General features: G+C 45.0%; 1 protein-coding gene across 4 annotated transcripts in view; it reads left to right on the top strand.

Annotated features, from left to right (window-relative positions):
• Window positions 1–14,650, top strand: part of ZNF599 (zinc finger protein 599) — a 45,246-nt gene extending 30,596 nt beyond the window's left edge. For 2 of the 4 annotated variants that reach the window (XM_038529384.1, XM_038529385.1), the window contains 3 exons: window positions 3,603–3,729; window positions 5,681–5,776; window positions 12,015–14,650. In XM_038529384.1, coding sequence (XP_038385312.1) covers window positions 3,696–3,729; window positions 5,681–5,776; window positions 12,015–13,537 — 1,653 coding nt within the window. In that variant the 5' untranslated portion in view covers window positions 3,603–3,695 and the 3' untranslated portion in view covers window positions 13,538–14,650. Of the gene's footprint in view, window positions 1–647; window positions 877–3,602; window positions 3,730–5,680; window positions 5,777–7,942; window positions 8,104–12,014 lie in introns of those variants that run through there. The other 2 variants (XM_038529383.1, XM_038529382.1) reach the window with 2 other exon arrangements.
• Window positions 14,651–14,887: the final 237 nt, after the last annotated feature.

Here is a 14,887-nt window from a genome sequence, read left to right as displayed (position 1 = left end):
GAGAGACAGAGAGAGAGAGAGAGAGAGGCAGAGACACAGGGAGAGGGAGAAGCAGGCTCCCTGCAGGGAGCGCGAAGTGGGACTCGATCCCGGGTGTCCAGGATCACGCCCTGGGCCAAAGCTGAGCCACCCAGGGATCCCCTAGCCACAGAAATCTGTGTGTGTGCTCGTTCTCCAACCATATGCCTGGCAGCCCCGGTGGCTCAGCGGTTTAGCGCCGCCTGCAGCCCAGGGCGTGACCCTGGAGTCCGTGGATTGAGTCGCACGTGGAGCTCCCTGCATGGAGCCTGCTTCTCCCTCTGCCTGTGTCTCTGCCTCTCTCCCTCTCTCTCTCTCATGAATAAATAAATCAAATCTTTAACAGCAACAACAACAAAAAGCCATACATCTGTGTTTGGAACTTCACCACCAGGTATCTCCTGAGACCAGAAAGCGCGCTACCGAGATGCCCGAGATGCGCGAGATGCGGTCCGGAACTACATCACCCAGAAGGCAGTGCCTGTGACGTCGACGGCGGGCGCTCAGCCAATGAGAGCGAGCGGAGAGGGGCGTTCCTGCCGCGCCGTGGGCGGGACTTCTGGCGTCTTCCCCCTGGACGCGGGTCGGTTGCCGCGGGTCCGCGTCGGGGCGCCGAGGCGAGGCCGCTGCCCGGAGGGGTCGTCCTGACCGAGCAAAGGACACGGAGGGGCCCAGGCCCCGCCTCCGCGCTGCTGTGTGCGCCGCGACGCCGCCTGTGCCGGGGAGCCTCGGCGCTCGCGGGGGAGTCCGCACAGCGGACACCGAGGGCCCCGGCTCCGGCTGCGGGCTGGGCGGAGGGGTCGGCCGGGCGCCGCTCCCCGCAGTCCCGCTCGGCCCGTGGGCCTCATGGCGGCGCCGGTGAGTGGAGGGTCGCGCGGGCCCACGCGCGCTGGGGTCGCCGCCCTCTCGGTCTTCGCCGCCCCTCGTTCGTGCCCTTGGACCTGGAGGCCCTGGAGGCACGCGGCGGGGCGTGCGGGTTCTGCGTCCGGGCCCGGGGCTCTAAGGGGAGGCCCCCTTCCGCCTCCGACCTCGGCTTGCCCCTTCCCTGCCCTGGGTCTCCGTTCCCTCGGGTCTAAAATCGGAATACCGGGTGCTGACGACTATTGAGCCTCCGGTGAGCGAACCGGAGAGGCTCCGTGTGTGTGACCCGGAGCGCATCACTCCGGACGGACTCGCCTGGTTCCTCTGCTCCGGGGCTCACCCCAGGGACAGCGCGGCCTTCGGGCCTCTACCCGGCCGGAGAGGAGAAGGGAGCCGCGGGGTTTGTTTTTATTTTTTTTGTGGTTTTCTTGTTTTTGTTTTTGTTTTTTTTTAATTGCTGCTTCTCTGGTGGGAATAGAAGGTCCCTGGGCAGGCGGGGGAGGCAGGACAGTCGCCAGGTTGAACTCTGCAGATGCCGCCTGCGTTTTACAAGTGAAGCTGGTTTGCAGCTTGCAGCTGTGAATCCGTTTTCCTGTTAAACACATTTTCTTATTCAGGCCCCCCCCCCACTTTCCAAAGGTTTGGATTTTGCCACCGGCCTCTGGGAGAGACAACATTAGTAAGGCAAAAACAAGAATCCTCTTGGGATTCCTTTTGGTTGGCAGAAACAGGTGATGATGTAAGTTCTTCCTAAAAGTAAAATGGAAGTTAGGGGAACTTTGAGAAAGTGGGGGATACTTTTTTTTTTTCTCTTAAAGATTTTATTGATTCATTTGAGAGAGAGAGAACACAAGCAGGGGGAGTGGAAGAGGGAGAAGCAGGCTCCCCCACCCTGGCCAGGGAACCATATGTGGGGCTCCATCCCAGGACCCTGGGATCATGACCTGAGCTGAAGGCAGATGCTTAACCGACTGAGCCCCCCAGGTGCCCCAACACTTTTCACTTTACTGCCGTTTTGGCTTAGGAAAGTTTTCATAGGAACACTGTGCTTTCAGATGCTGTGGAAGACTATCAAGAAGTGTACTTGAAGAGTGACTCCCATTACGATTTTCGTTAATGATGGTGTACAAGGGGCAGCCCGGGTGGCTCAGTGGTTTAGCACCGCCTTCAGCCCAGGGCGTGATCCTGGGCACCCGGAATCTAGTCCCACGTTGGGCTCCCTGCATGGAGCCTGCTTCTCCCTCTGCCTGTGTCTCTGCCTCTCCGTTTCTCATGAGTACATAAATAAATCTTTAAAAAAAATGATAGTGTACAGGAATGCTATGTTTCTTGGGTTGTAAACACACAGTAGGCCTTAAGTTACTCTCCAGCATGACACCGTGTTTACTCTTATCCTAGCCCTGACCACCTTCGGGACCTACCTTAGTTACTAATCTTTCTTCACCTGGCCTGCCTCATTTCAGTGTCCTCTCAGTGAGGCCTTCCCTAGTTGCTCCAGCTAAAGCCCCCTTGTGTTTGCAGTCAATTCATTCTCTTTTGTTGTTTTCAGAGCCCTTCGCTCCATATGACTTAATCTTGCTCATTTCTTTAATTTCTTGTTGGAGATCTTTCCATATCCCCAGAGTGTGAGCTCCTGTTCTCTGCTCCATCTCCAGGCACTGTTCTTCAGAACGGTGCTGGGCCTATACCTGTGCCCAATATGTGATTGGTGAATGAAAGATATTTACCTCTGTGACTCTGTCATACTTAGATTAAATCTGACACACACACCCCCTGCCTGCCCACGATGGCTGGACCTGAGGGACCTGGGTTCAAATCCTGCCCCTTCTCATTAGATGTACACCTCTGGCTCACTTGGTTTTGAGCCTCAGTTTGCTGCTTGTGAGCCTAGAGGTGATGGCGCTTCCCTCATGGGCTGGGCTGTGAACAGTGAAGGAAATTTGTGAACATGCATTGAGCACTGAGTGTGCTGGGCGCATGGAGGGGCTTTAAGAATATTGTAATTCCCGGGCAGCCTGGGTAGCTCAGCGGTTTAGTGCTGCCTTCAGCCCAGGGCGTGATCCTGTAGACCCGGGATCAAGTCCCACATCGGGCTCCCTGCATGGAGCCTGCTTCTCCCTTTGCCTCTCTCTCTCTCTCTCTCTCTGTCTCTCATAAATAAAATCCTTAAAAAATATATTGTAATTCCTACACCAGCCTAGTGAAGCGTTCAACTGTTATTGTATTGATGTGGAAGTTGAGACGGAGAAGTTAATGTGTGTTTCAGGAGCATGATTCTTGAGGCTGGATTTAAACTCCACGAGTCTAGCTTCAGACCTTCAGACTTTAAGTTGCTTTAACACAGCATCTGAAACCCCAGATGCAGGCAAGCAGTGCATATAGGTCACAATGTCTGGATCTGTTATTTGAATTATTTTTCTCTACTCTTAAGACTAACATCCCAGAGCGCTTACTATCTGCTCCTACCACCTATGTAAGATTATCATGGTTTCGTATCTTTCTCCATTGGCTTCCTAAACAGGAGGCTTTTCTCTCCCACATCCTTTATTCTGTCAGAGGCACCATCTTTTTCCCTCCTGAGCCCAACACAGAGCTAGGTTCTCAGGAGATACTCAGGGGTTCAGGCCTCAAGTCTTTCTGGACTTCCCTTGGGGGCCAAGCAATAGGCCCTCATCTCATCTAGTAGATGCACAGCCACTCATCACCTCTGTTTGATGTTCCAGGCATTGGTATCATTTAAAGATGTGGCTGTGACCTTCACTGGGGAGGAATGGAGACATCTGGACCTGGCCCAGAGGACCTTATACCGGGAGGTGATGCTGGAGACTTGTGGGCTCCTGGTCTCACTGGGTAAGGACTCCACACTCTCCTGAGTGGTACCCCCAGGCTTTCATTCCACCTTCTCTCTATATAAGCATGGCCGATTGAGAAGGCATCTGGGACCTACTTCCTGTCTCTCTACAGCCTCAGCATATTCTGGACTAAGCTTTTCATTGATATCCCTGTGTCTGCAACAGGGATTGTTGTATAAGAAATACATTCTTAATAAAAGCTGGCCTCAATCTGACATCCTTATTCCAGATTCCTATAATAGGTAAGGTGATTGGTTCAGCTTGATTGGATCAAATGTCCTCATAGCCCAGTTGGCAGGACCTGTGAATTCTCCAAAAAGTGGGTGACAGACAGACAGATATTTGACATCAGTGCTCCTGGTGTCTAAGCAGCAGTTTTGGCTAAATGGCTTCTTTGGCCCCTGATGCCTGCACAATTGTCCCTTATTTCCCAAGGCCTATGCTTTCCTTCTCTGCTGCTAAGGGATATAATTTTAGAGGGTGTACAGACACATCATCAAATGGCGTTGATGGGCACCTAAGAATGCACTTCCTTATCCCCTCCTTTCTTGCCTTCCGATTGTTGCTGCAAGAGTCTGGGCTTGATGTTGGGTCTGTTAGCTAATTTCCCCTTCAGAAAACACAGCCTTGTGGAGGCAGCATGAACTTCCTGGGACTAATACAGTTCTTTTGATTTTATTGTATTTTTGTAGTAACCTTTCACCTAGCCCAAGTGACCTAATATCTGTGAAGTGTTTAGAATACAACTGGGAACATAAGCAAATGTGACACATGTGCTTATTATATGTACTAAATCAGTAAATCTCATATATTCAATATTCATATATTCCCACTGAAATTTTAAATGGCCAGTTTACCCAGAAATCGGTCTGAATATTAATTGAATGGAGGCCCACGGTCCCTCTTTTCCCAGACATCCAAATGGTTACCATGACAGGGCTCTCCCAGGTTTGTGTCCACCTGGTCTCTCCAGTACAGTAAGTGGTGTTAGTTTGTGACCGTTGTGATAGGTTGTTGAAAGGAGATGCACAGGAAATAGCATTCCAGGTGGAGGAGAAGCCAAGTCCCATAACAGAGATGAAGGAAGGTCTGATTGGACTTTGACACTGCCCCAGCACTGAGCTCAGTGCCAGGTTTCTAGCAAACATCGGTGGACATTTGCTACATGACAACTGGATGCATTCTGGCCTGCAATACAGGATTTTCCAGTTGGAGTTTCTGTGGGTCCCGGTGCCTTAGTCGCTGGATTCTCCTCGGAGTCTTCCTGTCCTCAAACCTTTTCATTTTGCAAAATGCTTTTGGGTGCAGGTGCCAGAAAACCTCCTACTGATTTCACACCTGAAAAATATAATGACTTCACCTGGTGAGAAGCCCTGAGATGATGCTGGCTCCTGGCCTGGTAGATGCCAACCTGGTTGTGTTTGTTTGCTTTCTCCCCTTGGTCTAGGTCATCAGGCCATTGTCCTCTAAGTAGCCATAGGATGCTACAGCAGCAAGTAGGGCAGCAGGTCCCCACCTTCAGCTCTGTCTTCCCAACTTGGGTTAAAGGCTTTCTCTTCAGAATGGGTAGCAGGTTTAGGTCATGGCCAACCTCAGACAACTGAGTACCAGTAAATCGACCCAGCAGTCGACTTTGTCCAATGTGTTTAGCCATCCTTGGGCACCAGAATCACCTGGGGAGCTTTTACAAACTTGCTGTGTTTTGTCCTTATGCCCAGAGATTTGACTTAATTCGTTCTGTGTTCAGAACCAGACATCTTTAGGTAGTCCTGATCCACGGAGAGGTTGAATCCATCTGGCTTAATTAGGGAACAGCCTTCTGGAAGGTGTGAAGTTTCCTTTCTGGAGTTTCATGGTGGCATGTGAAAGGTGTGTACTCCTGTATACTTGAGACTTTACCTTTTATCCTTACCTGTGTACCCATGCCCCATTTGTTTCTCCATGCACAGGGCATCCTGTTCCCAAACCAGAGCTGATCTACCTACTGGAGCATGGGCAAGAACTGTGGTCAGTGAACAGAGGCCTCTCCAAAAGCACCCATACAGGTGGGTGGCTCAGAGTCTGGCAGATGGGTGTCATGGCAGAGGGTTTCATGGCAACTGAGAGACTACCCAGGGGAACACTGTCTGAAATTCCATTGGCAACTTCATTTATGGCCTTCCTGTGGTCTTGGTTCATGATGTAGTACTCCAGCTTTGTTTGCCCTGTTTTTCTATCCCATCAAACTCTTGCCTTTATTAGGGTTAGGATTCAATATACTGAGTAAGATCAGGCTCTAAGTGCTTGGCCACTCACCAGCCTCATGACCCTGGGGAAGTTGCATGATCTCGCTGTACCTTTGATATACAAGTCAAGCTAAGTTAATTCTCTGCTGTAAAAGATAAACTCCAAAATCTGGGTGGGTCAACAGATAAAGAGTTTTTTTTTTTTTTTTCATTCACAACATGGTTAATGTGGATCTGCAGGGGAACTCCATACCACATAGTTATTCTAGGGGTCCAGGTGCATTCTGTTGACAGTATGATGCCCTGGCATCATCCACCTGGCTAAGAGGAATAGGCGGGAAGGAGAATACAGATGGCCCCCAACTTAGAGTGGTTCAAATTAGGATTTTTCCAGTTTGCAATGGTGTGAAAGCTGTGTATATTCAGTAGAAACTGGACTTCGAATTTTGAATTTGTATCTTTTCCTAGGCTAGCGATACTCTCTTCCGGTACTGGGCAGCAACAGCGAGTTGCAGCTCCCAGTCAGCCATGCAATCGTGTGGGTAAACAACCAGTACACTTATAGCCATTCTGTTCTTCACATTCAGTACAATAGTCCATAAATGCATGAGACATTCAGCACTTTAATATAACATAATCTTTGTATTTGATCATTTTGCCCAACTATAGGCTAATGTAAGTGTACTGAGCACATTTAAGGTAGTCCAAGCTAAGCTATGATGTGCGGTGGGTTAGTTGTATTAAATGCATTTAGATGGGTTTATTGGGCTATAACCCCATCATGAGTTGAGGAAGATCCATAATCATATCCACTTGCACACGTACATCACTTCCATTCACATTCCATTGACAAGACCTGGGCATTAGGCTACTTGTTACATCAAACTGGGAAATGTGGCTTAGCTTTGTGCTCAAGGAGAAGGAGCCAGGGATATGAACAAGTCCTCGGTCTGCTAAACTAGCCTACATTAGAAAAAGTAATGATAGTTTCTGCATTGTCGGATTATTTGGGAATGTAATTAGATAACAGGAAACTGCTTATAGCACACTGCCTGACCCAGAGTAAATGACAAAATAACAAAAGTTATGTTTGTAATATTCATGCATTGTTAGTCATAATGAATCATGATATCTCAAACTTCCTTTCCCAATTCAGAAAAGACAGTCCTTTCTGTTTCTGCAGATTACTATCTCTAACTTTGCATCCCACCCTCTTCCACTTTCATCCAATCCTTTATTTATCTACACATCCATGTCTGTCTCACACCTTCTCCCCCCTCTGCAGTTCTATATCTTCACTTGATTTGGCCCACTCCTCCCATCTTCCCATTTTCAATTACTAGTCTTACCATTCAGCAAGTCAAGAAAGCCAGGAACAAAAGGACGATCCCACAACACCTCCATCTTTTTCATACCCTCTCTCCAGCCATTCCTGACTCTTATCGTGTTCTATCTGATGTATGTCCTGACTCTGTCACCTTCACCAGGTCTGTCAGTTCCACATTACACCCTAGTCCAAGCTGTACTCGTCTCTTGCCTGCAATGTTGCTAACAGATTTCTGACTGCTGTCCCCATATCTGGTCTGTGTCTCTGGTCCATTCTTTGTCTTTGATCCTCTTCCCCATCCACTCACCCTTCTTCCAGATATCCCCACACCTAGCTACCAATAATTTAGCCCGTGACCTACTTCACGTTGAGAAGAGTCTCACACGTGGCTTTCTTGCCTTTTAACCCTTACAGACTCATCCTGTAGCTTCCTTCTCATCCCTGTGGAAGGGTTCTCATGGCAAATTCCACCAGGAGAGTCTAGGTCACACTTTGTCTGCCTTAATTATCTGTCCATCTAATATTACCACAAACATAGCTTAAAATATCACTCATTTACTGTTTCTCACCTGTGGGTCAGAGGTCTAGGCTCAATTTGGTGGGATCCACTACAAGCCACCGTCAGAGACACCTTGCGACATGTCCGCTTCCTTCTTCTGATCAAGTGATGGTGGGAGAGACTCCAGCGAGAGGGATGCAACCAACACACAACCTCATCTGTTACATTCCACTGCTTTGCCATATCCTATTCTTTAGAAGCATATCAAGAGCCTGCAGCATTCTGCCAGAGGGCATCATAACAGGGTGTAAGCACCATGAGGTAGGAATTACAAGAAGCTGTACATGACTCTGTTGCACCTGGGACCTTGGGTCTTCACTTATTTCCTACCTCTTCTGTATCTTCACTTTCTCTCTACTCAATATAGAAAAACATAGAAGTTTCTGACGCTTGGGGGAAGCATGAAACAAAAAAAAAACAGTCTTGGCTCTCCAACACATAATTGTTGACGACTATTTGATCTGAACAACCAAGCTTCTGGGAGCAGTTTTCTCATTCTCGGAAGAGTCAGCTCTGCAGGACTTCTGCGCTTCCCCTTCTATTTTACTATTTTCTTTTAATTGCTGTACTAAGGTATAACTTATACATAGTGAATATACAAATCTTAAAGGTTCATCTTTATGAAATATTACATAAATAAACCCAAGTATCCACCACACAGGTCAAGAAATACTTCCAGCACTTCACAGGTTTCTTTTGCTCCTTGTTAATATTCCCTTTTATAAAAGTAGCTGGCATTCAACTCAATCACTGTAGATTAATTTTAAAGACTTATACATGGAGCCTCATGATACATAATACTGTTACAGCTGTCTTTTGATAATCATTATGGCTCTGAGGCTCCCTCCTGTGGTTGCAAAATGAGTTATTTCTTAATCATGCAATGTCTCAGTGAATGAATAGATTATGTGTATCCATTTTCCTGGTATATGGGAATTTTTCAGAATATTGTGAAGAATGCAGCTATGAGTATTTTTTTAATTGGAGTTCAATTTGCCAACATATAGCATAACACCCAGTGCTCATCCCACCAAGTGCCCCCCTTCGTGCCCATCACCCAGTCACCCCAACCCCCCACCCACCTCTTCTACTACCCCTTGTTCATTTTCCAGAGTTGAATATTCTTGATTATATTTTTTGTTGAATGTAAGCACATTTCTCTTGGGAATATGCAAATACGTGGACTGGCTGGATCATGGTGTCGGTACATGATTAACTTCAGTAGAAACCACGAAAGAGGTTTTTGTATTGTTTTAAGATTTTATTTATTCATGTAAGACACAGAAAGAAAGGCGGAGACATAGGCAGAGGGAGAAGCAGGTTCCCTGTAGGAAGCCTGATGCAGGACTTGATCCCAGGTCCTCAGGATCATGACCTGAGCCCAAGGGCATATCTTGGTTATTGTAAATAATGCTGCAATAAACACAGAGGTGCCTGTAACCTATGTATGTGATTTTATAATGGCATTATAACTGACATTCTGAAAACGGACTTTAAAAATTACTTCAGGGTGGCGCAGCGGTTTGGCGCCTGCCTTTGGCCCAGGGCGCGATCCTGGAGACCCGGGATCGAATCCCACGTCGGGCTCCCGGTGCATGGAGCCTGCTTCTCCCTCTGCCTGTGTCTCTGCCTCTCTCTCTCTATCTGTGTGTGACTATCATAAATAAATAAAAATTTAAAAAATAAAAAAAATAAAAAAAATAAAAATTACTTCATTGTACTCGTGTACACATGCTTTTTTTTGAACTTTACAAAAAGTATATTATAGTTTATATTGTCTTATGTTGTTTGTATTTTTCATTCAACAGTATATTAAGATCGACTGTGCATGTAGTATACTTCATTCATTTTTTTTCTTCTATAGTCATTTTCATGATTATAACACAGTGTGCTCATGTATTTTCATGTTTCCAGTTTTTAATACCCACAGAGTGCTGTTGTGAAAATTCATGTACAGATGTCCTCATGCAAATGTGTAGGAATTTCTCTTAATAGGGTTCCTAGGGCTAGAATTTTTTTATTATTATAAGTGAGCAAAAGGAGAACTTCACTAGGTACTGCCCTGCTGTTTTCTCAAATGGTATCTTACCTGTTTATACTTCACCTGCATTATACTAACAATTCTGTGGATCTGTGTCTTTTCCAATACTTGATATTGTCATGTTCTTAAGTTTTTTTCAGTTGGGTGAATATAATTTGATATCTCACTGTGGTCTTTTTGCCCTCCCCATATACCTAAGAAAGCTGAGCACCTCTTCCTTTGTTGATTGGCTGATGTATATCTTCTGTGAAATGTTAGCTCATACACATATGCTTAGTTTTCATTTTGGATGTGGAACGTTGAAGTTCCCAATTGTAATTGTGGTTTTGTCTGTTTTTCCTTTGAACTCAGTTTTGGCTCTGATATTTGTTGCATATAGATTTAGGTTTGTTAGGTTTTCCTGGTGGATTGCTCTTTTTATCATTCTATAATGTCACTCTTTTTCTCACTCTTTACTTTGCTCTGTAATCTATAGTATCTGATATTAACTTACCCTTATTTGCCTTTTTAAAAGTTATAGTTTAGTCAAATTGACTAGTCTTTTCTTTTATAGATAATGCTTTTGTATCTTGTTTATGAAATCTTTCACTTTCAAAAAGATAGTCATTTTTATGATTTACTAAATGTTAATGTTGAGCTTTTGACAGCTAGGTCTTTTCTTTTTTTAATTTTTATTTATTTATGATAGTCACAGAGAGAGAGAGAGAGAGAGAGAGAGGCAGAGATATAGGCAGAGGGAGAAGCAGGCTCCATGCACCGGGAGCCCGACGTGGGATTCGATCCCGGGTCTCCAGGATCGCGCCGTGGGCCAAAGGCAGGCGCTAAACCGCTGCGCCACCCAGGGATCCCAGCTAGGTCTTAATCAGTCTGGAGTTCATTTTTGTGTGGGGTGAGGTTAGGAATGCAATTTCATTTTCCCCCGTATGGGAAATCACTTCTCTGGATCCATTTATTGAATAGCCCCTCCTTTTCTCAGTGGGCCTCTCTGCTACTTCTGTCATATTCCAAAATTCATACATTTCTGAGCTTTTTTTTTAAAGATTTTATTTATTCATGAGAGACACACAGAGAGAGAGGCAGAGACATAGGCAGAGGGAGAAGCAGGCTCCTTGTGGGACCCCGGGATCACGACCTGAGCCAAAGGCAGACACTCAACCACTGAGCCAACCCAGGCACCCCCATTTCTGAGCTCCTAATTCTGTTTTTCCCTTTGACAGTTTGATAGTTTATCTCAAATCTATTTCTACATTGTACTGCCTTGATGTGTATAATCATCATAATCCGAATTCCTCAAAAGGCAAGATTCTCTTCTTTATTCTTCTGAGAAGGTAGCCTGGTCTGTTTGTTCTTTTATATAAATTCCACAATCACATTGTCCGTATTCTTGAAAAACTCTGTTCGGATTTTATTTGCATAGATGAATTTAAGAACAACTGTATATTACCAACCTTCCTTTTCATATAGATCTTCATTAATATGGTAAGTTTATAATTCTCTTCATCTAGATGATATCCATTTGGTGTCTGTTCACCTCAGTCTTTACTTCGGTGGGGTCTTCACTCAGACGAACTAGACTCAGTACGTCCACCCAGTAGTTTCTCACTCCTCTTCACTTTGCCTGGCATCCAGCATTCTCTCAAGACACCGCACGATGTACTTGCTGTCATCTGCAGTTTCTTTCTTTTAATTCCTCTATCAGGGAATTCCTACTCTCCTTTAGAGAGAAGCTCCCATAGCACCTTTTCCAGGTAGCCGGCACTGACCTCTTTCTGTCTCCCATGTGGCCAAGTTAGGTGCACCTTCCCCGTGCTGTCATACCATGAGATGTTAGAGCACAGTCTTTACACACTGTGTAGTCATTACTCTGCCCACCCTCCTCCATTCTGGAGAGTGAGGACTCATCCCCATTGCAGATTCTCTGTGCCCTGCCCCAGCTTTTCTTCCTGGGTTACCTTTGAAAGATGTCAAGAGTCCAAGGATTAGTGAAGAAAGAAATTGTAAATGTGGGCTAAGATGTATATAAATGCCATAAGCATTAGAGGGATAATTTTCATCTTCATTCTACCACTCAAATAGTAATTGTTCTGTTATTATCACTAATAGACACCTTTCTGTATTGGATTTCCTTCAGGTGAAAAAGCAAAACCTGAGACCACAGAGCTTACTGCTTCTCAGCTGGCCTTCACTGAGGAAGCCCCTTTTGAGGAACAAGTGACACAGGGAGTCGCAAGGGATTCCAGGTTGGGGCAAGCAAGGGATCAGGAAAAACTATCAGAAATGCAGGAAGGGAGCTTGAGGACAGGAACAGACCCCCACAAGGAGACATGCACTAGGAAATTGGCCCGTAAACATGATGATTTGGAAACAGATGATCGTTTGTGTTTAACGGTTTTACAGGAGCGAGTCACTGCACAAGGTGATCTACAAGAACATGAACAAGGACTAGGAAAAGACCCTGTGATAGATGCAAGGAATAACTTGTATAAATGCAGAGAATGTGGGAAAAGATTTAGCAAGAATTGGGCCCTCGTTCGTCATCAACAGATTCATGCTGGAGTCAAGCCTTATAAATGCAGTGAATGTGGGAAAGCCTGTCGTTATATGGCAGACTTCATTCGACATATGAGGTTGCATACTGGGGAAAAACCATACAAGTGTATTGAGTGTGAGAAGGCCTTCAAACGCAGGTCTCACCTCACAGAGCACCAGCGCATTCACACTGGAGATAAGCCCTATGAGTGCAAAGAATGTGGTAAAACTTTTACCCACCGCTCCTCTTTTAACCAGCATAATATGACTCACACTAGGGAAAAGCCTTTTTTGTGCAAAGAATGTGGGAAAGCTTTTTACTACAGCTCTTCCTTTGCTCAACACATGAGGATTCACACGGGAAAGAAACTCTATGAGTGCAGTGAATGTGGGAAGGCCTTTACTCACCGCTCCACTTTTATCCAGCATAATATGACCCACACAGGAGAGAAACCCTTTTTGTGCAAAGAATGTGGAAAAGCTTTTTGCCTCAGCTCATCCTTCACTCAACACATGAGGATTCACACTGGAGAGAAACCCTATGAGTGCAATGACTGTGGAAAGGCCTTCACTCATCGCTCTACTTTTATCCGGCACAAGAGGACTCATACTGGAGAGAAACCCTTTGAGTGCAAGGAATGTGGGAAAGCCTTTTGTGACAGCTCTTCCTTAATTCAGCACCTGAGAATTCACACTGGTGAGAGGCCCTATAAGTGCAGTGAATGTGGAAAAGCCTTTACACACCACTCTGTTTTTATCCGACATAATAGGACCCACAGTGGAGAAAAACCTTTGGAGTGTAAACAATGTGCAAAAGCCTTCTACTACAGCTCTTCCTTTACTCGACACATGAGGATTCACACTGGCGAGAAGCCCTATGTATGCAGAGAATGTGGAAAGGCCTTTACCCAGCCTGCAAATTTTGTTCGTCATAATAGGATCCACACTGGAGAAAAACCATATGAATGCAAAGACTGTAAGAAGGCTTTTTGTGACAACTTTGCCTTAACTCAACACATGAGAACTCACACTGGGGAGAAACCCTTTGAATGTGGTGAATGTGGAAAAACCTTTAGCCACAGTTCATCCTTCACTCACCATCGAAAAATTCACACCAGAGTTTAAAGGCCTCTTCAGGTTGTTTACTTCAGTCAATTTTAGTGACCTCATACTGGTGAAATATCTTTTCTTTTGAATATAATTATTCAGGAAAATCTTTCGGCCAGAGAAATATCTTGCTTGTTACTGATAATTCATACTGAAGGGAAACCTAATTGTCACCCCCGTGAGAGCTTTTTGTGGCAGGGCATCTCAAGGGTCAAATTAGAAATTGACCCAGTCTAGACCCTTACACTACCCCTGAGAATCATCCACAAGTGAGACCCAGTGGTTGTATCTCTGGGAAAAGTGTCAGCAAGAATCCTATGTTTATACTATAAACCCATCTCAAGAGTATGTTAAAAGGGCAATGAGTGGTAGAGGAGGGGATGTAGAAGAGAAAGGAAAAAGAAAAGCATACATGGCTTCTTTCCAGTTTCCCTGCCAAGGTTGTGATAATTTGTCATTACGGCTGTAGTGGGGGGTATTGGGTGTATGGAGGATAAAAAGACCTCACCCGCATCGTGTTTTTTATATATCCATTATCAGGAGAGTTGGAGCACTGAAGGCAGCTGTGCTGCCAACATTTTTTGAGAATATTCCTTATTCTAAAACATTGTCATTTTTAAGTTTTAGGAGCATAAATGTTTGTGAGAGGTTTAGAAGCCTGAGTCATGAAATACTTAGACACACACAGACATGTATATTTAGTCAATTCTTGTTACTCATTGTAGTCATATTCTATAAATTCATCACAAACAGTGAATTCATGAATACTGAACCACTGCTCCTAGAGGAAATACAAATTTAGGTTCACATTTTCATCAACCAATTAATGCATTATCTGTCATGGAATTTTTTTTCTGTTTATAGGCATCTGAATTTAATGTTTCATATAAATTATATGCAGGATTATAAAAACACTTCAATTACATCATTTTGTGTAGTGTATTGTTATTACACTACTACTTTAACTTAGTCATACAGTTACCACAGTTTAGTACCCACAATAAACACAGTAAACCGTAGAGTAATATGAACACCTACACTATGCTATAGTCATGCAAAGAAAGTCCAGGAAAAAAAAGGTTAAAATTAATCAAAGATTAACATTTAATAAAACTAGTTTTGATAGCGCTGTGGGCTGTGTGGTGGGGGCAGTGCACTCTGGATAAACCTCTTGACCGTGGCTTGCCCTGAGAAAACCAATGTTGTAGCTGATGGTACTCGTGCAGAAGAGGAAGATGATGAGTCCGGAAGACCAACATCTAGCAGTTCTACCTCAGGAGTTTGACTTTTGCCACTTGTTGGTGACACTGGCAGTGCTCTTTCCTGAAGTGGCTTGAAAAATTGCATGAGGCTGCATTCAATGATAGG

The sequence above is a fragment of the Canis lupus genome, chromosome 1 (assembly GCF_011100685.1).
Source record: "Canis lupus familiaris isolate Mischka breed German Shepherd chromosome 1, alternate assembly UU_Cfam_GSD_1.0, whole genome shotgun sequence".
Classification (NCBI taxonomy): domain Eukaryota; kingdom Metazoa; phylum Chordata; class Mammalia; order Carnivora; family Canidae; genus Canis; species Canis lupus.
Note: the sequence above shows the minus strand (reverse complement) of the source record. Positions and strands in the feature narration are given on the sequence as shown.